Source organism: Amphiura filiformis, chromosome 13 (assembly GCF_039555335.1).
Source record: "Amphiura filiformis chromosome 13, Afil_fr2py, whole genome shotgun sequence".
NCBI lineage: Eukaryota > Metazoa > Echinodermata > Ophiuroidea > Amphilepidida > Amphiuridae > Amphiura > Amphiura filiformis.
In genome coordinates, this window is record NC_092640.1 from 45,017,773 (window position 1) to 45,045,689 (window position 27,917).

Here is a 27,917-nt window from a genome sequence, read left to right on the forward strand (position 1 = left end):
AATAAAATGAGACCCTCCAGATTTGATGCACATTAAAGAAGCTTTTCAGCTGAAGTAAAAGCATGCAACTTTTCTGTAAATTTCTGGATTTGTGGAAATAGGGTTATTCAGAAATAGGACACTTATTGTTTTTTATTTTATGATGCCAATTGTCAAAGAAAGCAAGAATTTCAACATTTTTAAGGGGGTGAAACCCCTTCCCTATTTGTGGCTTATATAGCTGTTCCCCAGACCTATGCCACACACAAGCCCTCAGCCAGCTGGCCAAGTGCTGGTAGATTCTCATGGAATGGATGTGTTCCTGGTACAACTTTGTTGATGTTCTATTAATGAAGTGAGATGGTAATCTTTTTTTCAGGCAAATGATGGTAGCACTTGCAAGCAATCCACACAATTTATTGGTGACCAACTTACATGGATTAATGCCAGTAGTGTTAAAGATATCCTGAGTTTGAAGGCAAATAACCCAAATGCAGTGATCATTGCAGGGAATACAGCTTCAGGTATATGCTTTGAATACTCTGACATCACATCACAGAATTTCCTGTAATGAACATTGTAATATGACATATTTTCACATGGTATCATTTTCAACCTGATTATACTACCTCCTTAAGTAAGTCATTGGTGCTCGGGTATAAGCCCACCTTCAGCTATAAGCCCACCCCTATTTTTCAAACCATTCGGGAACAAGGGTGCACTCGGTATAAGCCCAGTAGTCATTTTGGCTAAGTTTTCAAATCATATCAATGCTTTCTTTTACATTTTAGAACAAATATTTAAAAAATATCAGTTAAAAATTAACATTCCATACTTAAAATTTATAAAAAATAATTTAAAAAAGATAATAGAAATTACTGATACATTATTATAAAATTCAACTACTAGCCCCTCCCCGGTTATAAGCCCACCCCCATTTTTGAAGTGAAATTGCCAATCTAGGGGGGGTGGGCTTATACCCGAGTGGTTACGGTATTTACTAAGCACTTTATGAATTGCAAAGTATAGGCATAGTCCACGAAAAATAATGCATCAATTGGAAATTGAAGCATAAAATAAATAAAAAATTTGCGCAGTCAATGGCACTTGATGCCCTCATTGTTTTCGTGTGATTTAATATTTTGGACATATCCTAAAAAACTTTACCCCAAATAGCCAGTATCAGGGGTAATAAATGTTCTTTCCCATGATCTTATTTTCACATACCACTGTTTCACATACCAATTTATTACCCCCCCCTACTGGCTATTTGAAGGTAAAATTAGCATGTTTGCAAATTGGCTCATTAATCACGCAATTATGCAAATGAGAGGGTGTATAGATGATATAATACATTAGAACATAATTAACACTTTAAAGTTTCAAGGCAAAAGTTTGCAAAATAAAAGTACCCTGTACATTTATGCATGGATTTTTAGCAAAATATTGGCAAAAATTACATCATTTAAGCTTATTAACTACATTAATTATTGATAAAAACAATAACCCAGCAAACACAAAACGTTTTCGACATCATACGCAAAAGGTTATAGAAGGTTGTCAGAAAACGTTTAAATGTCGGGTTATATAAAGGGTATATTAAGAGTATAAAACGTTTTTATAACCTTAAGAAACATTTTGTGATAATATACTGCTCAGCAAACAAAAATGTTTTACAGAAAACGTTTAAATGTCGGGTTATATAAAGGGTATAAAAACGTTTTAATAAAATTCCAAAAACATTCTTGAAAACTTTATACAAAACATTCTAAACAAAATGTTATTTTGGGGTTGAAAAAATATTTTGCTAAAAATGTTTGCCCAAAATATTTTCAATAACGTTTTAAAAACGTTTTCATGACCTTTATATAACCCGACATTTAAATGTTATTAAAAGGTTTTGAAAAAAAACATTTTAAGAACATTTCTGTGTTTGCTGGGTTCAAATATTTTAACATAATGTTATTTAAGTATTGACACAATATTTGGCAAAAAGTTTTGCAAAAATAGTTTACAATAACATTTTTGAAAACATTTAAAAATATTATTGTGCGTGTGCTATCATACAAAACGTTTTAAAACGTTATCGTGACCTTTATATAACCCGACATTTTAATGTTATTAAAACGTTTTTACTTAAACCAAAAGCCAAAATATAACTTATTTAAAACGTTTTTAAAACGTTTTTGTGTTTGCTGGGAAGATACAAAGAAAAATTAATACAAATTCATGTATTATGAAAAAAGTATGTCCGATTTGCTTCAAACAAAAGGCATATTGATCAGTGTACTTTGCCCAACTCAATTAATTTATTGACAAGAAGAGTCTTTCTAAAAGACACAGTTCACGGATCAGGTGTATAGAAATTTGTTCTTCCATTTTCATATCTAACCTGCTCTGCACTGATCTTACAATAAATTAGTGATTTGAGGCATTAAAAAATGACTCCTACATCCTCTGGCTATATAACTCTCCATCCAGCAAGAAACTCATTAACACTATCATAGGCTTATTGAAATTCAATTAATATACCATGCAGATAATAACCTTGGCCCAATAATTATTTGGGATCCAATTAAGATAAGCAAACATTACTGGGTAGATAACAGGAATTAAGTTTTGTCAGTTGGAAGGAATTGAGTAAATCGCCTGTATCAAAATAGCAGTGTATTTTTCATATATGCAGTAATATGCTCAGCCTTATCACAAAATAAACAATAGCATTGACCTTACCCACCAATCAGTAAAGCCTAATCATGTGATGGCTCAAACCAATAGTAAACATGCTTAGCAAAAAGGCAAAAAAATAGTCCTGGCTGCCATTGTCTCAATACAAGATAAGATGTGCTAAAAAGTCCTTGTCATGTGGGGCCGGATTAGATAAAGGGATACAAACCTGGGTATGAGGCATTAGGAATTATTTCCTAGCCTCATAATCACAAGGTTGATGGGCTACAATAGTTATTCAAGACACAGTGTATGTAAGGGATAAACTGTGCATATGAGATATGGGTTCAAGTGGGGGAAATGTTCACTGCCGTGAACAAAAACATACTCCATTTCCTAATTTCCAGAAATATCCTCATATACCACCTTAACCACTAGCAAGCTATCTTAGCACATCTATGCTGCTAACAAAGGTGCAAAGAACTGGGAATTTATTTTGATGATTTTTACAATTTTCCAAATGAGCAGATTGCTGAATAATAAGCCTTTAAAATATAGGCAGATCATGTCTCATGTCTTGAGCCTCTTATCAACTGTGTAAGGCATTGCCAACTTCGTCTGCCTGAGGAAGAGCCTGCTAGAAGGTATGGCTTCTACATACCACCTCATCATGCTCATGGATAAAGGAGACTGAACCGGATGCCCATGCACCTCTTATGTACATGTAACCTACATCCAATGTGTGCAAGGGTGCAATGTTCATGGAGAAATCTTGTCGAAGGATGATGATAATGATGGTCACATATTATATGTATTTTCCTAATGCAGGTGCCTTACAAGATCATTTTGGAGTTGTAATCTACACTGGCTATGTTACGGAACTCAACATGATTGAGCTCACAGACACAGGACTAAAGGTTGGAGCTGGTGTCACGATGTCAGCATTACAGAATGCAATCAGAGAGCATTGTAAAACTTTGTCAAGTAAGTTGTGATTCCATTCTTTATCAGTTCATTCTACTCCCCATTCCAGAATAATACAGAACTAGTTTTTTTGGATTAAAAATATCATCCTGTTTTGCCAAATAAAACATAGCCAAATCCTAATCCTTTAGTTAGTCCTAACTGGCAATAAAAGTACAATTTTAATATTTTTGCACTTTGAGGGGAAATGGTCCAAGAACATGCAATTTTGCTTGTTTTCTTACAATTGTAGTCACAAAATTGTAAGACTTGGCACAAGTCTAAGCATTCAAAATCTTGAGTATAGGGTACGGATTAGCTCATAATTTTAATAATATATGTTATTTTTGCTAATGGTTATGAAAAAGATTGGAAAATTTGTTTTCCAAAAATAAGAATGCATAACTTGAAATTAATCTTTGTTCAAATCTTTGGCCTTGATTGTCACAGAATAAGAAAAAGGTCGAAAAGCGCCCCAAAAATGCATGTTTTTGGCCTTTATTTCCAAAAATTGACCAAATAATAAAAAATTACTTTCATTGCCAGTTAGGACTAACTAAAGGAGTAGGATTTAAATAGCCATGTTTCATTTGGCAAAACAGGATAATATTTTTGTAATCCAAAAAAAAAAAAGTTCTGTATTTTTCTGGAATGGGAGTAGTTATAAATCCATTTGCTAAGGCCATATTTATTTGCTCATCAGAAATGTTAATGCAGAATGAAGTTTTGTTTTGCTTTATAATATTTTCAATAATTTTGACTATAGTGGCAGTGTGTGGGTCAATTGGATATTGGAGATGAAGAGGAGACAAGCTGCTTTTACTGAATTAAAATACTCAGAAAAGTGCTGGGGCTTAGCAACCCGGCTTAGAAGACAGGCATTCATAGTATTCCCATTTTGGTGGGCATTTAATAGAAAGTTGGTGTTTGGTGGACTGCATAAATTTAAAACGGGAAATAAAAATTGAATTTTGAGTTTTTGTGTAATATGCATGATTTTATTAACATGAGTTAGAGCTTTGAGACAAACAATTAAATTGATCAGTGGCTTAATGAGAGTAATACAAATTTTCCTTGCTACTATAACTTCCATGAGGGGATGAGGTCATCAATGGGTCTATATTACATGTTTAAAAACTTCATGAAAATTGTTAGAAACTTTATAAAACTGTTTGAAAACTTTTGTCTTTTTAACAAACAGGTGATAAGGCAGTGTTTCTTGGAGTAATTCAACAGGCTTTGCAGCAATATGCCGCTTGCCAAATACGAAATGTTGCTGTAAGTATAAAAATGTGCATTGTAAAATCCATTATGTAGTCCACAATTTGTAGCTATTTGTCGCTTGGATGACATACCGGTGTATCAGCCATTTTTGACAAAATGAGATAAGTTAAGTTTCATAATCTATGTATTTTTTACTTACTTTCTAGACACACTTGTCATTAATTAATATAGATATTATCACTAATTAGGTTTGGCGTATCTCATTCAATGGGAAAATTGTATTCAACATTTCCATGTTTTGCATATATACTACTTTGTCGTAAATATGTGACATATGCCACTATTACAGTATAGGCTAAATGACAAATGGGGAAAAGGTTTCAAAAACCTGGCTATGCCACTGAGTCAAATTGTGCATGGAAATGGGGAGCTTAGAAAAATACAGAGGCACAATAATTAGGGGAAAGATAGTTGCATCACATTCTTATTTATATAGTTTTCATAATTTTTCTTTCATTAATAGTTTAGTTAATTTGATAGTTTGTCTCAAAGCCCTTCCCAAGTGCAGAATGCATTTTTTTGTTTGTTTTTATTTTTACATTTAATTTGTATTATCAAGCTGTGAATCAAGCTTTTTGACAAGAACACGCCAAGCAATACCCATGCAAAGTTTCACTGTACTCAAAATAAAGATATTGATTTTTGATTAATTGAGATATATGATTTAAGGCTATATTTACATCTGACAATGTCAAAAGTGATTTTTTGTGTGGTGAATTTTGGTGAAAAAAACAGTGGGAAAAATGAAATTTACTCAATTCCTGTGGGTATAACAGGCAAAAAGAGGGCAATGTTACTAATGTGTGCAGAGGCTTTGAGACAAACTATTATATTAAGATGGCCTAATATCACAGACCATAGGTGGACACTTAGTAGCAGCCTCATCAGACTATGATCTTATTCCTCTACTTATGGCCGTTGGTGCGAAAGTCTCCATTGTTGACACCGATGGTAGGTTGATGATATGAGTGATTTACAGACCTTTTTTCCATCCATCGACCAGTCAGTTAATCAATATATTGGGATAATTGAAGAATACGCGGCACTACTCTTATACTAACCCTAACATCCTAACCCTATATAATTTTTCACCCTGGTGTGGCAGTGACATCAGTGTGCATTTTATTAGGCGCAGCTTCAAGTAGCTAACAGATGCTCAAAGTGCTGAGATACGCACGCACACGCTTAAAGATGCATATATTTGCAAGCGAAACAGCTGCCTTAAAAGTTGACGTCACCGCCACATCAGGGTGAAATATATTACAGCCCTAAACTCTTACACTAACCCTTACCCTAAACTCTTACCCTAAACCCTAACCCTAATTTCAGAGTGATGCTCCATATTCTGCAATTATGCCAATATATATCAATTATACATCACATGATATTGCATCACCTGGACTGATCAATCAATAAATACATCATGGCATGTCCGCTTATTCTCTAACATCATGTCATGTCAGGTCACACCAACCACCCACCCACCTGTCTACCAATTGCAACCACCCAACCACCCCACCCACAAAACCCATCCAACCACCTGCCAACCCCACTCAACCACCCACCTCCTCATATCTGGAAATAATATTATTTTCGTTTCATGATCCACAGCATCATCCCCCCCCCCACTTTTCTCAAAAAAAGTTGAGATTTTTATATCACTGGAATACTCTGGCTACATAATGTTTACATACAAAAAATTTCTTGCAGATTAATTCGTTTAGCAATATATCATGAAATTTGAATTTCGTTCTGGTATACCAGAACGAAATTACAACACATTGTCTATGGAGCAGTGTAATACACATAATCATGCATAATTCGCAAATGCAAAATTGGAATTGACTGAAATTTTGGGAATAATTTTTTTTTGTGGATATCTACTGAAAAATGTCATAAAAAAAGGATGCTAGGATCACGAAATACTCCTTTAAGGGGTGGGGTATGAACGTTTGGACAGTATTTATTGTGGGACATTAGAGCACACCAGACATATCAAATTGCATTCTGAATACAAAGAATGTCCTTCTGATATCAAATAATTTTGATTTTTTGAAATTCGCAATGTAATACACATTTTATGGCAAATTATTAAAAATTGATATTTAACAGTACTCGAAGTAAACTTTATAAATCTGATGATTTATACTTAAAGTGTATGTAGGTGGGATGAAAAGCCGAGGATCAAGTGAAAATTTTGACCTTTCATTTTGGAGATATGGATTTTTTTTCCCAAAACACACAAAAAAAAATTAGGTCTTTTGGGAAAGAAAATCCATATCTTCAATATGAAAGATCAAAATTTTCAATTGATCGTCGGCTTTTCCTCCCAGCTACATACACTTTAAGAATATGTCATTAGATTTTGAAAATTTACTTCGAGGACTGTTATATATCAAAAATGTGAAAAATATCAAATTTTAATAATTTGTCATAAAATTTGTATTATATCGTGAATTTCAAAAATGAAAATTATTTGATATCAGAAAGACATTCTTCGTATTCAGAATGCAATTGACATGTCTGATGTGCTCTCATGTCCCACAAAAAATACTGTCAAACGCTTCATTGCAGATCCCTTAATGAAGGAATAATTAAATTTTGGTGTTGCAATAAATGCATAATTAATTTATGTATTAAAATACAACTTTTTTACTCCAGGTAATGTACGCGATAGTAATTTGAATGGAAACTCCTACTTGTCTGATGACAAATTGGTTAAATCCAACGAAATACTACATTACATTGAAATACCATTTAACAATGCGGTAAGTTAATTTTGACTGTGATATAAAATTCAAGTCACAGACAGTATCAAGACTATTTTTATGTAATTTGGTAAAATTTGGGTTTAAATGTGCCTGGTTGAAATTGGAGCACACTATTTTAGGCCAAAAATAGTCTGAATAAAAACCCAAAGCGGTACACAATTTAAAAAAAAATTAAATCAGTAAATGCAATCAAATTTTCTGATTTCTACTGACAACTTAAAACCAAAACAACAACAGACATACTTATACTTGAAACGTGGGGAAAACAAATTGTGCCAACATTCAAAGTTTTCTACCAGCATGGTCTTCTGAAACAAAACTTTTGTCTGCATATTTATTCATTTTATTTCAGAATGAACATGCACAATTCTACAAGATGTCACAGAGACGCTACTACAATGACACTGCCATTGTTAATGCTGCTTTCGGCATGACCTTTGAACCAGACAGTGATGTTGTCAGAGATGGATGTTTGGTGTATGGTGGACTGCGTAATCTGCCAGTATTTGCAAATGAAACAATGAAGAAACTTTGTGGAAGGTATACATTTTTTTTCATAATGTTTGATTTGCTCCAAAAACCTCAAGTTTTCTTGAATTTTAATATTTGCATGATTGTAATACCCAATGGTGTAAAAAATGCACTATGTGAAAGACTAACCCTGAGATGTGATGATAAAAGTAGAACTTTTTGAATTACCATCTTATGTTATTTAAAAATAATGTTTACAAGGAGGTAAAATCCTTCATTTTCAAATATTTTCAAATTGTGTAACTTGTTCTGTAGGTGTGATGCAAGCTTTTGAGTTTGATTTTCATATCATGATAATTGCATTTTAATCATTATGGTGAGGTAAATTATGAAGAGTTTCTTCAATTTCTTCAAAATTATGAGATATTAGATAACCACTTTTCATTGGGCAAGGTATCAACACACAGGCTCACCCACTTCAGTTGCAAAGTGGCCCTTTTGGTAACTGTTGGCAAATTATTTGGGACCACTGGCTACGCCCCTGTGCAGAGTCTTAGTGAGAATTTTGACAACTGCTCATCATTATCTCCAAAACTGCCTGTCTAAAATTTGACCCCGCAAACATAAATCACACCTCTGTCCCTTCTGGGGGTTCATTTCAAATAGCTATTCGCTGTAGAAGTATTTACGTAACCAGATCAATTACCATAGCAATGGGTGGGCACTATTTATGAATGCATTGCCTTGCACAAGACGTTACATCTTTTATATGGAGGCATTCTGGTCGACACTTTGCATTGAGAATTGAGATTGTATATAGTTTTGTTGTTAATGTCTTATTCAACATTTAGGTCATGGAATAGTGAATTGCTGTCATCAACCTGCACCTCCTTGAAAGAGGAGCTCCAACCTGCTGTAAATGCCACAGGAAAGGATGCGGAGTACTGCAGTGATCTGGTGGCTGGAAGCTTCTTCAAGTTCTTCTTTCATGTCCTTCAGAGACTTCAAGAAAACCAGGTAATCAGGGGGTACTTGAGGAGAAAGAAAGGTAGGCTTTGACCTAGGGGCAAAGGAGCACTATGGACTGAAACATGCTGAAACATGCGGGCCATCGGGTCAATACCTAGCCGTCTATCACGTGACCAGTCCAACGGGTCAGTTGCCTGATGAAGTCTGGTGGTTCCAGACGCAATGTCGCAATAGTTGCAAAAAGTAAGTTCCAGTATTAGATTTAATTCCAAAAGTCTGTTTGAAACTACTGGATGACGAAGAACATTCACTCACATGCTGATTATAGTTTGAATATGCATACATTTACTGAAAACCCTAGGGTGTGTGTGCTGAACCTGGAAAGTATTCTGTCTGGGTTTGACATTGGTAACAATGATCTTACTTCTGTTCACAGGTCCAAGAGTTTTTAGGTTAAAACTGATACAAGTTTATTTGTACAAGTGTTATTCAACATGTTTATACTGAACTTGCACCCCTGCGCTTTATTACCCGGTATTTCCCCAATTGAAACACACCTATTGATCAGTAACAGCCAGTGCTTGACTTTTCAGTTTTGAAGATGGTAATTGTGCAAGGTGTGTTTTGTATACCCAATAAAGAGTACCTATGATGTGTTTTGAATTTGCAACTTTTTTGTATGTGGCAGCAGTGTTCGTAATAAGGTAAGCCCATTCCAAGAGCCTGTGAAAATCAGCGCAGCTTGTCGATGCACCACTGGCCTGTGAAATTTTGGCACCAAAACATACTCAATGCTGACTTCAACATCAGTCCATGGCATTGCCTGTTGTTGATTTGGTAGTCTTATAAAGTGTCACAAAAAGTGGACCAGTGTAACATTGAAATGTTACAATTTGAGTTCAGGCTCTTGAAAATTGATAAGAGGCTGTAGATTTCAAACCCCAAGGGCCCAAATTTCTCTTGAAGGTTTTGGCTTATTTTAAACACTGTGTGGCAGTGTAAGTGTAATTAATAATATTAATCATTTACTCCCAATATTTAACAGGTGATGAGTTCGACTCCTTTGCTGTCAACTCCAGAGTTTACGTCCATACCCAGGAAGGTTCCACATGGATCCACTGTCTATCAGGTGAGAGAAACAAAATGTTCATGGAAAATTAATACTCTGCTGGCCATAGGCAGGCCCGTAGCCAGGGGGTGCAGGGGTGCAACGCACCCTTCCCCCCCCCCTGAAACTGGTAGTTTTTGGCCAAACTAATGCTCACTGGACATTATTTTTTCTTTAGACCCCGCTACTGACTTTTAATTGTCAGAACCCCTGACAGTTCATGAGTTTCAAGCTTCAGAGGCATGAGCAAAGCCCTGTTTGCAATCATTTTAATTAGATTAATCAGTTTAATTACCGCTAGGTATGAGTATACATCATTCTAAGTTTAAATTGAATACCAAAACTGTTTTTGAGATATTAAAGAAGTATTTCGTGATCCTAGCATCCTCTATTTATGTAATTTTTCATTAGATATCCACAAAAAAAAAACCTATTCCCAAAATTTCAGTTGATTCCGATTTTATGCGTTCATGAGTTATGCATGATTATGTGTATTACACTGCTCCATAGACAATGCGTTGTAATTTCGTTCTGGTGCACCAGAACGAAATTAAAATTTCACGATATCTTTGCTAAACAAATTAATCTGCAAGAAATATTTTGTACATAAACATTATGTAGCCAGAGGTTTCCAGTGATATAAAAATCTCAACTTTTTTTGAGAAAAGTGGGGGGGGATGAGGCTGTGGATCACGAAATGCCCTTTTAAGAAAAAACTTAATATTTGGAAAAGTTTTATAGACAGAATGTTTTCATCTTCAGGAGACCTTTAATACATGAACATACAATACCATAAAAGCTTAATTAATTCGAAGCAAGCGTTAATATACCAATACAATAGATCTTAAAATAATACTTGTTTGTATATGCTTGGATCCGTAATTTATTTGCTCAAACTCCATAACGGCGACTGGATTAATGTAGCTTTCATCAGAAGCACACTATATGCTTGTAGACGGGGTTTTACGGTATTACATACATTCGAAATTATATAATGATGTTTCCATGGCAACGGTACAGGTCTTAATACGGGCTGGAGTTGGGCCCTTCTTCCACTAATATAATGCAAGTGCCAGTTTAAGTAAGCAGATGTGTTATAAATAGCTACAGAAAGTTGGTAATTATATCCATTAATTGCACAAGTAGAAGCATGTAATATGTTAGCACGAAAGTTTATTGCAGTGAAAAGCAGATTTCATGGATGAACGAAATTCCTCTTTAACCCAATATTTGTGGAAGAAGGGCCCAACTCTATAGGGTTGGGCCTTTCTTCCATGAAAACCATGATTAAGTGTACATGAAAGACTATTTAGAGAGTGGATTGTGGCTCATCTTTCACACACAAGGAAGAACAATCTGCTGGCAATAAAATGCTGAGTCTAACTCATTTTTGTAAAAAACTGGAGTTGGGCCCTCCTTCCACTCAGGTATTCAATTGTATTTGAAAAAAGAAGCTTTACAATACGATATTAAAAATAAAAAGTATGTACAACTGTTTGTAACCAAAAATATATTTATCATAATATTTGATGTACAGCCCGTACCAAAAGATCAGCCTGATATTGACCCAATTGGACGCCCCATTGTTCATCGCTCTGCATTGCAACAGACATCTGGTGAAGCTGTATTTGTGGATGACTTGCCACCTGTACAAGGTATGTGACCAATAATTGAAATGAAACCCACCCATAATTTAGCCCTACTAGTATAGGGCCTTTTGACTGTGGTGATCCAAAACCATGCTATATCATAGACCACTTGACATCATTGTTTATCAACAAAAGCGAGGGACTCGTCTATCGATATGTTGGAACGAACCGCTACACTGTTCAATGGCTTTCTTGTACTATATGAAATGTGGTGGGCGATTAAAAATGCACGTGCCCTGAGCAAACTATGATGCGTACGCACGCACACTGCAGGGCAAAGAACAATGGAAATTGCCATAATTTGCGCGAATACTGCCGGGCAATGACGTCACATGTTAAGTGGTCTATATCCAGAGAACTGCTAAACCGAGTGACTGCTATTTTCGCAGTGGAGCGATTAGTGGGTTTTAGCTGTTCTCGGATATACCGTATTCACTCGATAGTTAGCATATGTGCCTTCTATCGAGGGCTTTTGAAAATGTGCAAAAATGAAAAAGTTTATAATGAGCCTCGAAATCCTGCTCAGTTCGCTCTTCTTAAAATGATTCAAAGTCTGTCGCTTTACCAACTGAGCTAATGTGGTTAACACACCAATTTGTAGGTTTAATTGTTCATACATAGCTATGTGTATCGATGATTTGCTCAAAACCCTTTACACTTTTGTCACTTTTGTGGATGGCGCTGTTCATTTTTTTTCGTTTTTGCACGTTTTCAAAAGCCCTCGATAGTTAGCACATGTGCCTACTATCGAGGGCTTTTGAAAACGTGCAAAAACGAAAAAAAAAAAAATGAACAGCGCCATCCACAAAAGTGACAAAAGTGTAAAGGGTTTTGAGCAAATCATCGATACACATAGCTATATACAAACAATTAAACCTACAAATTTGTGTGTTAACTACATTAGCTCAGTTGGTAAAGCGACAGAATTTGAATCATCTTAAGAAGAGCGAACTGAGCAGGAGTTCGAGGCTCGTTATAAACTTTTCCGTTGTTTAATTTTTATTCTGGGGTTTTGAGCTTTTCTTGATAAATTTAATCTTTTTTTGCTTTGTTTTTCATTTTTTTCCTTATTGTTTCTTATTTGCTTTATTTTGTTTTGTTTTTTCTTTTCTTTTCTTTTTCCTCTTTCTTTCTTTTTTGTTCTATTCATCTGGGGTCATGGACTATTTATTCAACAATGTAGTTGGGTATGCCCTCAATGTTAATGAGGTGGTCATGGTCCTCTTTGCCATAACACGTTACAGAAATTCCATATTTTTCAAAGGCTCTGATGATGGTTCCCTTCTATCAAATAACTATCATTGAAGACTGAGTTTCGCAGTCTATTTCAAAATACTGACTTCGTTTTACATCAAGAAGGACACAATAACTGCGACTTAAACGCGATATGGACATGCTTTTTAACCGCAAAGAAGTCTTTTGCATTTTATAATTTTAACCTTATCCATTATACTTTTATGATTTTGTGCAATACGAAAAATAAAAAAACAAAGAGCGTGTTTATAGTGAGCCAGATTATGCGGTATTTAGCTGGACTGCCACGCAGTCTATATTTGTTTATGTTTTACTAACCATTGCAAATCTAGACTACGTGGTAGTTTAGATAAATAACGGAAAGATTGTCTCACTATAAACACGCTCATTGTGTAACATGTAAAATCCCGCTCCGATTCAATTGTGCCTGTTACATTGTGTGCTTTATTGAATCAGGGACCTTGTATAGAGGCCCTGCATGAAATTATCGATTGGCTCCAGACAAAGGATTTGAACCGGTGTCCTTCACCATAGTTATAGCGGAGTGCAGTCCATTCAATCAAATGTTGTCATCAACCTATTTGATCGTAGTGCAGGGTTATGTGTGTGAGACTAACTGTCACAGTAGATTGCAATCATGCTTTTGTTGAATGCATTTGAGTAGTCCGCCATATTTACGGGATGATACGTCACATGCAAGGCCTCTATGGAGGGACTGGAAACGGCTTCCACCCATTGTACCATGCAAGTTGCTGGTTTACAAATTATCCTCAGTTGAGCAAGCATGAATAATACGTTGATCAATAGACCCTGGTACGAATCCAAGCACAGTTACAACACAGCGCGCGGGCTTGTCTTGTACATTCACGAAATTCTTAAGAATTATTTCAGTATCGAAATCAGTAGGAATACCAAGCGTACGGTGTACACATTCCAGAAAATAGCATTCTGCACAGTGTCATCGACCCTATATCTTCATGGCAGAAATCGCCATAGTAGGTTGAATCCACAGCCACGATTGGCCATTTGGTTCAGACCATTGAAGCTCTTTGAGACGAATAATTAGTCGAGGGACATGACTAAGGCTACTCACAATAGCCGGGTAATTGATCTTGGTTGTGCGTGAATAAGCTTGTATACCCCATTGAGGTCAATGGTCATCGACTTTTATACTGCCTAGTAGTGAGTGCAGCTGTACTACACGATGTAGTCCATACAGGACCAACGAAATATAAAATTAGAGTTTTGGTCCGATTTTGAGTTCAAAGCGCACGGCCAATTTTCAAAGCGCATTCTAGCGACCATCATATCTGTTCAACACGTATTTTCAAGTGCATGAGATCTGGTTTCTTGAGAAAAATTCATTTACGGGAGATACTTAGTATTCATCATTTTCTAACCCGGTATCCGAAGATTTTCGTCTGATATCAAAATCGTGCATAGCAATTCACGTGTATCGATCCCGTGTATTCATTTTAGTGTCTCTGCTGCACCAAATAATTATTAGCCAGGCTGTGTCGGTGTGTTCTGTATCTCCACAAAATTATCACATTTTGTCTTCAAAATCTTATGTAAATGATTTTCCATGCTACACAGATAATGTATATCCAAGAACTATGTTTTTATCCAACATTTTTTATTCAACATTACTGAAAAAAAAGTTTTTTATTTGACCGAGAATTTTCAAAGCAAAAAGGCGTATTTCTGAATTGTGGTGAGTTCAACATGTATCGACCGACTTTTAGCACGACTATGCGTAACAATTCGCAAGGGAAATGTTACGTGTAATCCGATTATCACTGTCAGCTGGATCACGCTTTTGAGTTCTGCACCACGATCGATATGATCACAACACAAAGTCTATGGCATTCAACGCCATTTATTGTTCTATTGTGTCCCATCAGCTATGTCTGCCATTGAGGTGTAGCATGGGTGTAGGAATGCATGAAATTGGATGTAGGGGTGAAATTTTAAAGTTGATCCAATTATTCGCCAGGGAAGTGTTACGTGTAATCCGATTATCACTTTGTCTATTAGACACGAAATGAGCGTATTTATTTGCCTTCAAAAAGGTGCGTGATCCAGTTACCAAGGAGTTATGTAACCACTCCACTTTTAATCCAACTGATCTCTAATTGTTCCTTTGGTAAAAATAAATAAACAAAATTAATAAAAAGCCCACAAAAAAACCTTCAAGAATTGTCAAATGTAGGCCTATATTCGTAGTTAAAAAAAGACCTGTAAAACAAACATGGCAGAGAAAAAAATCTAAATAGTGAAATACTGAACAGGTTTGAACTTCATCGAGTCTCGAAGTCCGGCGTTTTCCAAACTGAGCTAATGGGGTTCAGACATACATTTGCAGGTTGAATTATTCGTATATAGGTATGTTTTGACCCCAGTATGAATAGAACAAAAAGAAAGAAGAAAAAGAAAAGAAAAGAAAAAACAAAACAAAATAAAGCAAATAAGAAACAATAAAGAAACAAAATGAAAAACAAAGATTAAATTTATCAAGAAAAGCTCAAACCCAAAAATAAAAATAAAGCAACAGAAAAGTTTACAACGAGCCTCGAACTCCTGCTCAGTTCACTCTTATTAAGATGATTCAAAGTCTGTCGCTTTACCAACTGAGCTAATGTAGTTAACACAAAAATTTGAAGGTTTAATTGTTCGTATATAGCTATGTGTATCGATGATTTGCTCAAAACCCTTTACACTTTTGTCACTTTTGTGGATGGCGCTGTTCATTTTTTTTCGTTTTTGCACGTTTTCAAAAGCCCTCGATAGTAGGCACATGTGCTAACTATCGAGTGAATACGGTATGCTAACTATGGAGTGAATATGGTAGTGTGTTAAGCCCTATAGTAGGGCTACGCATTATTGGGAAAGCCAGGCCTATTAAATCATGTATCAGTGATTCCTTGTATCAGAAAATCTATTAAAAAATCTATATTTTCATTAGAAGCAGGGGTACTAACTAACCTGGCTTGCCAAAAGCATTCTTATAAGAACACAATTTAACAAAATAAACTGAGCTCAAAAAGAAACTTATAATTTTTTACAACTTGTGAATCACAAGGTCATATCCTAAAATAGTGTCAATCAAAATGAACCAAAATTACATAAAGGATTACTTTAATACTCTACTCAAAACACATGTCAGTAACCAAGCAGTTGTCCAACTGACACAACAGCAAAATGCACTGTCATGGGACAGCTTCCTGGACTTCTTCCACTTTCACAGCCCAACATTTGGCACCCAGCACAAAAAAAATCTGTGAGAATGCACACAAGATCCTTGCACAGATGATAAAACGGTGCTGCTTTCTGCTTTTCATACACTTTTTTATGAAACAGGGCTGGGCTGTGAATGTGGTCCAGGAAGCTGTTCCATGTCAGTGCATTGTGCTGTTGTGTCAGTTGGATAACTGCTTGGTTACTGACATGTGTTTAAGAGTAGAGTATTGAAGTAAACCTGTGTGTAATTTTGGTTCAATTTGATGGACAGGATTTCAAGATATGACCTTGTGAAAAATTATAAGTTTCTTTTTTAGGCCAGTTTAGTTAATGCTGGAGGTCCATTGTCAGCTGTCCATCGTAATAATAAACTGTGGTCTATTCAAAATCTTTCATTTTGACAAAGCTACAGCACCTAAAGTCTTGATATTTGCAGAGCATGTTAGTTTACATGTTTACTAAAGAACTGAATTTTGGAAAATATTGAGTGCATCCTCCCCAGCAATGCTACAATATGGCTTTAAGGCACAATCCATGGTTGCAGTCTTACATGGTCGGAAAGAAAAAAATCTCTAGATTTCATTTAATTTGATCTATTTTCCTTAATGTTTGGCAGGTGAGCTGTACATAGCATTTGTTCTTCCGCCACAAGGACGAGCTAGAGTTTTGTAAGTCTACTTCTATTGAAGTTATTGTTTCAATCAATTGAATGATTGTACTAGTCAATATTTTTGTAAGCCTATAATACATAGACATGTTAAAATCTTGGGGGATATTATGACAAGTGAGGCCAATTGCCCCCACCAATGTTGAGTGTATTATGTGAATGCAAAAAAGTGCAGCTTCCCTTCAGTTATGTGTGGAAATGCAACCAAATTTGACTCATAGGACTTCTGATACAGAAGTCCTATGAGTCCTATTAAAAAATTGAAAAAACATTTTTGACACAATTTTACCTACTTCTTTAAATCATCATCATCATCATCAATACCATCATCATCACCATCACCATCACCATCATCATCATCATCACCATCATCACCATCACCATCATCATCATCATCATCACCATCACCATCATCATCATCATCATCACCATCACCATCATCATCACCATCACCATCATCATCATCATCATCACCATCATCATCATCATCATCATCATCATCATCATCACCATCATCATCATCATCATCATCATCACCATCATCATCATCATCACCATCACCATCATCATCACCATCACCATCACCATCATCATCATCATCATCATCATCACCATCACCATCACCATCACCATCACCATCATCACCATCACCATCACCATCATCATCCTTTGGTTGCATTTCCACACCCATATTTTTGCCTGGCATTTGCCGAGATAAATAAATATTACAGCCATTGTAGCACCCATTGTCGACGTCGTCGCCGTTTAACAGCATCTTCAATGATATCTAAAATCATCAGCATCTTCATCATCATCATCACCATAATTAGATACTAAAGACGAATACCCAACACAAAAAATTTGTCACTTATTTCAAATGATGCATTTTACAGGTCTACCAGTCTGGTAGCAGCCAAAGATGTAGAAGGATTTGTGACATATGTTAGTGCTGAGGATGTTACCGGTGTTAATGAGTCAAGTATTGATGATGATGAAATCTTGGTTACCAAAGAGGTATGAGCATAATGTTTGTTGTGGGTTATTGTTAGGGTTTTTGTTGGGATTATAGGGGTTGTTGTTATTAAGGTTGTAGGGGTTGTTGTTGGGGGTTATTGTTGTTGATGTGGGGGTTGTTGTTGTGGGGGTTCTGCAGGGGTTGTGGGCATTGTTGTTATTATTGGGGTTATTGTTGTTGGGGTTATGGGAGTTGTTGTTATTAGGGTTTGTTTTTGTTGTTATCATCATCATGAATAGATGCTGATGAGGCCTGAAAAAAATATTGCCCCATAAGCTACAAAGTCAGGATTGGTTGGTCATTATTTTTTTCCAACTTCCCAGCAAACACAAAACGTTTTCGACATCATTCGCAAAAGGTTATAAAAGGTTGTCAGAAAACATTTAAATGTCGGGTTATATAAAGGGTATATTAAGAGTATAAAACGTTTTCATAAACTTAAAAACATTTTTGATAATCTACTGCTCAGCAAACAAAATGTTTTACAGAAAACGCTTAAATGTCGGGTTATATAAAGGGTATAAAAACGTTTTAATAACATTCCAAAAACATTCTTGAAAACTTGATACAAAACATTCTAAACAGAATGTTATTTTGGGGTTGAAAAATATTTTGCGAAAAATGTTTGCCCAAGATATTTTCAATAACGTTTTAAAAACGTTTTCATGACCTTTATATAACCCGACATTTAAATGTTATTAAAAGGTTTTGAAAAAACATTTTAAGAACATTTCTGTGTTTGCTGGGTTCAAATATTTTAACATAATGTTATTTAAGTATTGACACAATATTTGGCAAAAATGTTTGCAAGAATAGTTTACAATAACATTTTTTGAAAACATTTAAAAATATTGTTGTAGTGTGTTTTCATACAAAACATTTTAAAACATTATCATGACCTTTATATAACCCGACATTTTAATGTTATTAAAACGTTTTTACCTAAACCAAAAGCCAAAATATAACTTAATTAAAACGTTTTTAAAACGTTTTTGTGTTTGCTGGGTTACAATATCAGGAAATGCAAGTTCACCACAAAATACCATGGTAAACAATAAATTATAGGATTTCTTGTTTTTTAATATATTCTAATTTTGTTATTTTATGCAATAAATTATTACATGACATTAGTAACAACTGTCAAGGAGGTTTTCTGATCATTTTAAGCCGAAATAATGAGGTAAAATGAAGAAAACCACTTAAAAGCTCTATGGGGGAATTGGTGAATAAAACAAGGGATCCTTGATTTAATCAAACACTCTTAGATTTGACTGTAATTAAAGCACTTAGTCTTTCACAGGGTACAGCATTGGGTATTACAATCTTATTACAAACTAGAGCGGTTCTCGGGTTGCGCGGTTTTCGGCATACGCGGTTGGTGTGTAAGGTTGTTGGGTGATGGTATGGTAGTGGTTGTGTTTAGATGTGAGTTTCTTTTCAGAACCCTGTATGGGCGAAGCCTGGATGGTGGATGGGGAGTGTGGGGTGATTAAAGAAGGAAATAATATGGAAATGTAATAGGCCGCACGGCTGTGTAATGTTTATGTTTTACAAGATGCCCAGAGCACGGGTTGGGATATGGGATATCCCCTCGATCGTGGTGTCGAGTTCACAACAGGTGTTGATATTGCTTTACCAAAACAACCCGAGCCGTGTGGTGGAAGTTCAGTTTGTATGTATAGACAGTTTCCTAGCAATATTGACTGTACCCACCAAGTTTCATGCCCATACGACAGATGTTAGTCATTTGACCTCAGATGACCCCTAAGTGACCTTGGATTACCCCCAAAATGACCTTCCAAACATTTGACTCTTAATGTTGACTGTACTCACCAAATTTCATGATGTTATGTCAGTTTTTAGTAATTTGACATCAGATGACCCCTGGGTGACCTCGGATGACACCGAAATGACCTTCCAATAATTTGAATCTAAATGTTGACTATACCCACCAAGTTTCGAGCCCATATAACAGTTTTTAGTAATTTGACCTGAAATGCCCCTAAGTGACCTCGGATGACCCCGAAATGACCTTCCAAAAATTTTACTCTAAGTGTTGACTATACCCACCAAGTTTCGTGCCATTATGACAGTTTTTTAAGTCATTTGACCTCAGATGAACCCTGGGTGACCTTGGATGACCCCGAAATCTATTCAGCTCTACAAATACAACTGACCAAGTTTAGGCGATACACCATGTTGTTAAAACCCCTGTAGACCCTATAAGGGAACAAACCAAAAGATCGATGACGTCCTATTTCATTTCTCAGCCGACCCCCTCCCTCCCTGCCAGAAACGTAATAATGAAATGTTGAAAATTTTGACATAATAATAATAATGACACATTCTTCAGACCGATGGTTTTGTACAAACGTAATCGAGTATTTTTACCCCTCACCCCTAAACTAAACTAAACTAGTTTCGCTTTATAGGACGTCATTGATCTTTTGGTTTGTTTCCTAATACTCGGCATCATCGCACATGTTGACTACCAAACTTCATCACAACATAAACTTCGAAAACGATCCATTCATACTGTCCCATTTATTGATACCTTCTGTTTGTATCAATTGCCAGTGAGCAAAATACACGTGCTCTGTTCACTATACACAGCAAGGTGTAGGTAGCTATGTGCACGATATTACAACCTCTACCATGCTGCATTTGATTTGCAGTTCTGACATCTGGCCTGCGCCGGTTTAACAACCAGGTCAGACCTTTGGAGCGGGGCTAGACAGGGATGACAGAATGCTGTGTCGTCATAAATTAAATAAAATTTATTACTTTTGGTAAACAAGGGTTGTCTGAGAAGAAAAAAATGTGGAAAGGTGAAAAGCAAAATGAAAAAAAAGAGAAGAAAAACAGAAGGGGAAAATGAGGAGAAACGGGAGGGAAATTATGATTTCCTTTCTCCATGCTCAAAATTAAATGTTGAGATTAAAGTTTTCAATTTTCGTTGGAAGGGTGTGCCCGAGTGATTGCGTATTAAAACAAACGTTAACAAACAAAAACAAAATTCCCTGAATTGTTATGCCAAAATAAAAAAAATAATCTTGTAAATTTTTGGCTCTATGTAAAGTTTGGAAGAATTTTTGTTTCTCAAAAAAGAAAAAAAATCTGGGGTCATAATGAGTCAAAAGATGTGTTTTATACAGTAAATGAAGTAAAAATTATGATGCGCAGTGATTATGCCACGTTATTAAATTTCTAATCTTAATATTTCGTCTTTTTGTCAAAATTCAAAAAGTATTTAGTTTTGTTTAGTTGTATTAAAATACCCAAACAATTAAGTTTCTGACTTAAACAGTTCTTTCTGGGACACCCTGTATATAGCATGTTTGTACTACAGTATCGATTTTATTGAAGGTCACTGGTAAACAAGCACTTGATAGTCTGTGCCTCGGGCCAGACTGTATGTAACTATCACGATGTTTGTTCGGATCGCCCGACACAAATTGGCTGTGTAGGAGACTAGGTTTGTGCAAACAAATTAACGACTTTATAAGCGGTAGAGTGTTTCCAAAAGCAACACAAAAGCAAACAAAAAATACACCCATTGCCCGCTATTTACCGTCATTTAAATGAACGACTCTAATCATGTACCGCATTTAAATGAACGACTCTAATCAGCTGCGCAATTCCCCAATGGTGGATAGGCCTTTACTATACACGTATTCTTATTCGTGCATTTGACGGACTTGGGTGTTTTTGTTTTTGTTAAATATCTCCTCTCCTGAACACATATTATTATAGAAAATCTATCTACTTCTTCATTCGATTACATACTATATACCCTGCAACTTTCAATCTATACAGTAGCTAGATAAACCCTTAAACGTGCGAACAAATATTGCAAAACAAAATTAAAGTATGGCTCTCCGCCTATGGCTCCGCCCATACAATTAAGGGCGTCCTTGTGAGCAAATTACTGCTTTAAAGTGTCACAGATATGTGGACCAGTATAACATTAAAATCTCATAGAGATATAATTATTTCCTGACAGGTATACTCTACCGGAGCAATCATCGGTGGTGTTGTTGCAACATCTCCAGAGGCTGCACACAAGGCTGCCAAGCTAGTCCATGTGTCATATGAGGAGTTGCCAGCTATCACCACGATAGAGGTTAGTTCTTACATCTCATAGGGTGCAATACTCCCAAGAAAAGTTTCCCCATGTTCGCTTCAGGTCAACAAACAGTGTTACTTTTTAACTATTAAATTGTCTTGAGAGGTGAAGTGACTATTAATTATTTCACCCAGGGGACATAGCCAGGGATTTGGGTGGGTGGGGGTGTGTGTGTGGGGGGGGGTCATGATGCAACCCCATTGATAAAAAGGGTTACTTTCAGGAATTTTTTAAAAATGTACCAAACAAATTAACAGAAGGATCACTTTTTCATGTTAAACAATTCAAATTAGCCAGAAAAGGTAAATTAGGTGGTTAAATCCATTTTTTGCATGTGAGCGAAGTTATCATGATTATGTAGGAAAAAGGTCCACTTTTTGGAACTTCCTCATAAGTTTTTAGTAGTGATGTAACACATTGGCATCGAACTCTAGGTGCAACATAGTGTAGTGAAAATTTATTAGTATTCCACCATGTGATGCATTTAGATGCGCTTTGGACTGGGCATATTGAGTGCGCTGGTTCGATCCTTATCCTGTTCTAATTTATTTTTATTGCTCTTTTAATTGACCTTTTCGGTAAATCCCATAAGCCTTTGAGAGTACGCCTGAGATGTCATCATCTGACATGCCAATATGCGCACATCGTTTATCAAACTTCGCTACTAAGCATTGCAAGTCGATGTGACGTCAAATGACGACATCTCAGGAAAAGGCTTACAGGATTTACCGAAAAGGTCAATTGATTATATGCCAGTTTGTGTGAGCTCCCTTTTCTGTTTACTGCAACTTCTGAAGAAAACAATTTTAATTGTTTTCTTCAGAAGTTTAAAAATATAACTTTTATCCAAATCCAGGAAGCAATCGAAGAAGAGGCCTTCCATCCTCAGCCTTTTGAAACTTTGGAGAAGGGAGACATAGACAAAGGTTTCAGTGAGTCATTAGTCATTCTAGAAGGGTCCATACGTACAGCAGCACAAGAGCACTTTTACATGGAGCCTACTACATGTATAGCCATCCCATCAGGAGAAGCTGGCGAGATGGAGATAGCAGCTTGCTTTCAAGAGCACCATCCAGCGCAGGTAGGTTTTAAACAAATTAATATCTGCTGGCAAAAAAAACCCACCCGAACCACTCACAACAATTATTATGTTTTCAACTTGATGAGAGCATCCCACCCTTAAAAATAATCAAATTTTTAGTTTGGGTTCTTCAAAAGCTTATAATTGAGTGGGGGACTAAGTGTAACCTTTCAAATATATTAAATACTATTGAATGGGCAGTTGAATCTAACATTGACATTCTTACCTGAGACGGGCTACTTTGGATGTGTTGCTAAATTACATGTCCAAAAGATGCACTAAAAGATGTCTCATATTTTGTAGCCATCCAGTAGTTTGTTAGGGTTACCTTCCTTAAACCTCTCCCCACAGATGTTGACTGCAAATGTTAATTTTCCATTTTTTCTTTAAACATTCAAAAATGTTGTCAATATTTGGAATGAGCATGAAAATTGCATTAAAATGAATACAAACAAGCCCACTATTGGTTCAGTGGTTCTTGAGATAGTTCTTGACATTTTGAGAAAACTTTTTGACACCCACAACTGTATGGAGCTTATATTATGGTTGGCTGTCTGTCTGTCTGTCTGTTTCAGAGCAAATCATTAATCCACTCTGCAGCTTCAGGTCAATAACTGCCAATCTTCATTATTATGTTTCTAGAATCTTGCATCCTATACCTTTGTTCATAATATTGCTGTCCGATTAAGTCACCGCTCGGGCAGTAGTTGGATTTGCATATAAGGCTATTTATTCTGAAAATATAATAATGCTAAAACTGGATGGAATTTTAACATGATACATGAATTTAGTATTCTTGTTTGAGTTTTCAAAATATATCGTGCTTGACTTTGTCATCCGTCCAATTTTAAATCAAACTTGGAATGGTGACAGGGTATGGTTGATGTTGATCTCATACAGATCGGACGTACTTTTGCTCCGCTCTGGCAAAAACCACTTGTTTTCCCTTTTAGTTTTCCATATGCCTATCCAATCAGTCAATTACCATCACTGGTAAACTTGCTTTGGTAACTACGGACTACTGACCCAAGTTTGGATCTTTGGAGCATCAAATTTGTGCTTTTTGGACTTGTTTCTACCACCAAGTGCAGCAGCTGTAATCATACTGCCGAATTCGGAACCCTTTTTCCCGCGGCTCTCAGCCTGCCCATTGTTCTACATTGTCTCCATAGCCTTCTTTACCCAGCACCAGATGATGAACTGTATGTATGAAACTTTATTTTGTTATATCAACTAATGCCACCATGATGCCATTGCATAGTACGCTGACATTCTACATACTATTTTTATGCGTTCTGAGAGTAACTTCTCTTAGTGATGTCTACACCAGTACCTCTCAGCCACGCCCACCTTCTGATTGTCTCAATACCCCACCATCACCCAACTTTGTTACATATTGGATTGAAGTGATGGGTCTAAAATTTGATGACCCTTCATCTACACTTTCTTCAGTGATCATCGAGGATAAGAACTGTACTCCATGCATTTACTGTACTTTTAAGCTCCAACCCCTGAAACCAACATTCAAACGCAAAAGCAACTCCACTCGCTTTTTGATGTTATTGTTACTTGCGGGGGATACCGAAGTCAACCCAGGTCCCCGTCCCATAAAGTACCCGTGTCTGGTATGCAAAAAACCGGCTAAATGGGGCCAGCATTGCCTTCAATGCGAAGAGTGTGAGGGCTGGTTTCACACAGACTGCATGGGTATGCCATTGGATACATATCAGTCCTATGCCCAGAGCAGTGTCACTTGGTTTTGCTCTGATTGTGGCCAGCCAAATAATAGCAACTTGCCTTCCATTTTCGATATTTCGCCCAATCTCCTATCCAACTCCTTCAGCCAGCTTGAGGACACTTTGCTAACTGATGAAGAAATAGGTGAACCTATCGCTGCATCATCACCGACAGGAACCAACAATCCTAGTCGGAGGGTTCCTCCAGTTCAGCGCAGTCACAAACTGAAAGCTGTCGTTGTTAATTGTGATGGCTTGTACAACAAAATTCCACTGCTTGAAACAATCATCCAGGAACAGAAACCTGACATAATTGTCGGGACTGAGTCGCACCTGAAAAGTCATATGTTTACGGCCGAAATTACCCCTCCTGGCTTTACAACCTACAGGAAAGACCGGCTCACTAGTAGAAAAGGTGGAATCTTTATCATGACCCGTGATAGCCTCATTGCTACTGAATGTAATGTAACTGTTACCGATGCCGAACTCATGTTTATTGAAATCCATATTCAGGGTCACAAGCCTTTAATTATTGGCTCCTTTTATCGACCCCCGATGTCTGCTCCATCCAACCTGAACCAACTTGCTGACAGCATCGGAGAGATCCATCAGAAATATAAAAATGCTGTCCTGGTAATTGCGGGAGATTTCAACTTAGCCGACATAGATTGGCCTGAGAGAGTGGTCAAGCCGTATGCAAATGAGTCATCAAAATGTGCTTTATTGCTTGACATTTGTAATGACAATTTTCTGGACCAGATGAACCACGAACCTACAAGAATATCAGGTGCAACTAAAAACATTCTTGATTTGGTTTTGACTTCACACCCAAATTTCATTGAAAACTGCAAAGTGAGTGGCGGTTTAAGTGACCACCTTATGGTATGCTTTTCTCTAAATTTCAAGCCTAAGATCAGCAAGAAACAGCCTAGGAAGATTTTCATGTATGGCAGAGGTGACATGACCAGTCTACGTTCTGATTTGAATGCTTTTCAGAGTGCATTCTTTTCTGCCAACCCTGATCAACAAACCGTCCAAGAAGACTGGGACTTGTTTAAATCGAAAGTCACTGGTTTAATGGATAGACACATACCATCTAAAATGTCTAGACCCAACTCATCAAAACCTTGGATAACTAGAGACATAAGGCGGCAATCTAAGAAGAAGCAGAAACTGTATAACAAAGCTAAAACCACCGGTAAAGCTTCAGACTGGTCTGAATTCCACCAATACCAGAAACAGCTGCAGAAGAGTTGTAGGAAAAACTACTGGGAATTCCAGAACAGCATGTTCAGTGACCCTGATGATAAGTCGCATAAGTCTTTCTGGAAATTCATTAACTCCAAAAACAAGAACCTGCTAATATTACATCTTTAAAAGCTGGAAATAGGGTCATCTTTGACAGTAAGAGCAAAGCATCGGCTTTCAACACGCAGTTCAGTTCTGTATTCACCAGTGAAGACACCACCAACATTCCCGACCTTGGCGAATCATCTCTTCCTACGATGAAGCACATTACTGTTACTTGTGATGGAGTAGTAAAACTTCTGACATCTCTCAATGTTACGAAAGCTACTGGGCCTGACACCCTTCCAGCCAGACTGTTGAAAGAATTTGCCACAGAAATTGCACCCATTCTCACCTATATCTTCCAAAAGTCCCTGGACACCGGCTTTGTTCCATCTGACTGGCGAGTTGCTAATATTTCACCGATCTTCAAGAAGGAGACAGAAGCACACCGTCAAATTACCGCCAGTGTCCATCACATCTATTTGCTGCAAACTCCTAGAGCACATTATTTTTAGTAACATCATGGACCACTACAATAAGCACAACATTCTTACCGAAGTTCAGCACGGTTTTCGTTCAGGCCGCTCTTGCGAGACACAGTTGATACTTACAGCCGAAGACCTAGCCAGATCCATTGATGACCGCGAGCAGGTAGACGCAATAGTCTTAGATTTCTCCAAGGCCTTCGACAGAGTGCCCCACCAAACATTAACATGGCATAAGAGGACCCCTACTCCAGTGGACAGATCACTTCCTGACTCAACGCCAGCAACGAGTAGTCATCGACGGCCAAGCCTCTGACTGGGAACGTGTTACATCAGGAGTTCCCCAGGGACCGGTGCTAGGTCCCCTCCTCTTTCTCACATTTATCAACGACATTCCTAATGGCATCACATCAAAGTTGAGACTGTTTGCCGATGATTGCCTTCTGTATCAGTCAATTTCCTCCATCGATGACAGCACCAAACTGCAACAGGATCTGAACCTCCTCCATCAATGGTCAGCTAACTGGCAAATGCAGTTTAATACAGATAAATGCCATCTGATAAGGTTTACACGCAGACAGAAGGTTATTGATGCCCACTACCATCTTGGAGGCAGCCAACTCTCTTCTGTCAACGAATATCCCTATCTTGGTCTATCATTTTCCACCGATATGTCCTGGCAGAAACACATTGGTAAAATCACCACCAAAGCCAACAGGATGTTAGGCCTCTTGCGGCCGAACCTAAGGAGCTGTCCTGTGAGGATCCGTGAGCAGGCATACATCAGTCTTGTCAGACCTCATTTGGAATACTGCAGCACAATCTGGAGCCCTCACAGTAAAAAAAAGATATCACCAAAGTGGAAAGCATCCAACGCCAAGCTGCCAGGTTCGTCCTGCAAAGATACCAGCGTAGAGACAGCGTGACCTCCATGTTACAAGAACTTCAGTGGAAATCCCTGGAATGGAGGAGACATGCTGCCAGCTTGGCCATGCTGTACAAAATCCAACACAACATGGTTGCCATCAATGCATCCGACTACCTCGCACCAATGATCACCAGCAGCACCAGAAACTATCACCCAAGCAAGCTAAAGAAAATCACCAGCCGCACTCAGCTCTATGGGAACTCATTCTTCCCGAGGACAGTTTGCCTATGGAAC

General features: G+C 37.0%; 1 protein-coding gene across 1 annotated transcript in view; it reads left to right on the forward strand.

Moving 5' to 3' along the window:
• The window catches only part of LOC140167706 (xanthine dehydrogenase/oxidase-like), a 57,065-nt gene that overhangs the window by 8,557 nt on the left and 20,591 nt on the right, over positions 1-27,917 (forward strand). Inside the window, 12 exon segments of the mRNA XM_072191002.1 lie at positions 3,475-3,630; positions 4,811-4,887; positions 5,748-5,844; positions 7,555-7,661; positions 8,017-8,204; positions 8,987-9,152; positions 10,150-10,233; positions 11,750-11,867; positions 16,972-17,023; positions 17,916-18,036; positions 22,041-22,160; positions 23,020-23,244. Coding sequence (XP_072047103.1) covers positions 3,475-3,630; positions 4,811-4,887; positions 5,748-5,844; positions 7,555-7,661; positions 8,017-8,204; positions 8,987-9,152; positions 10,150-10,233; positions 11,750-11,867; positions 16,972-17,023; positions 17,916-18,036; positions 22,041-22,160; positions 23,020-23,244 — 1,511 coding nt within the window.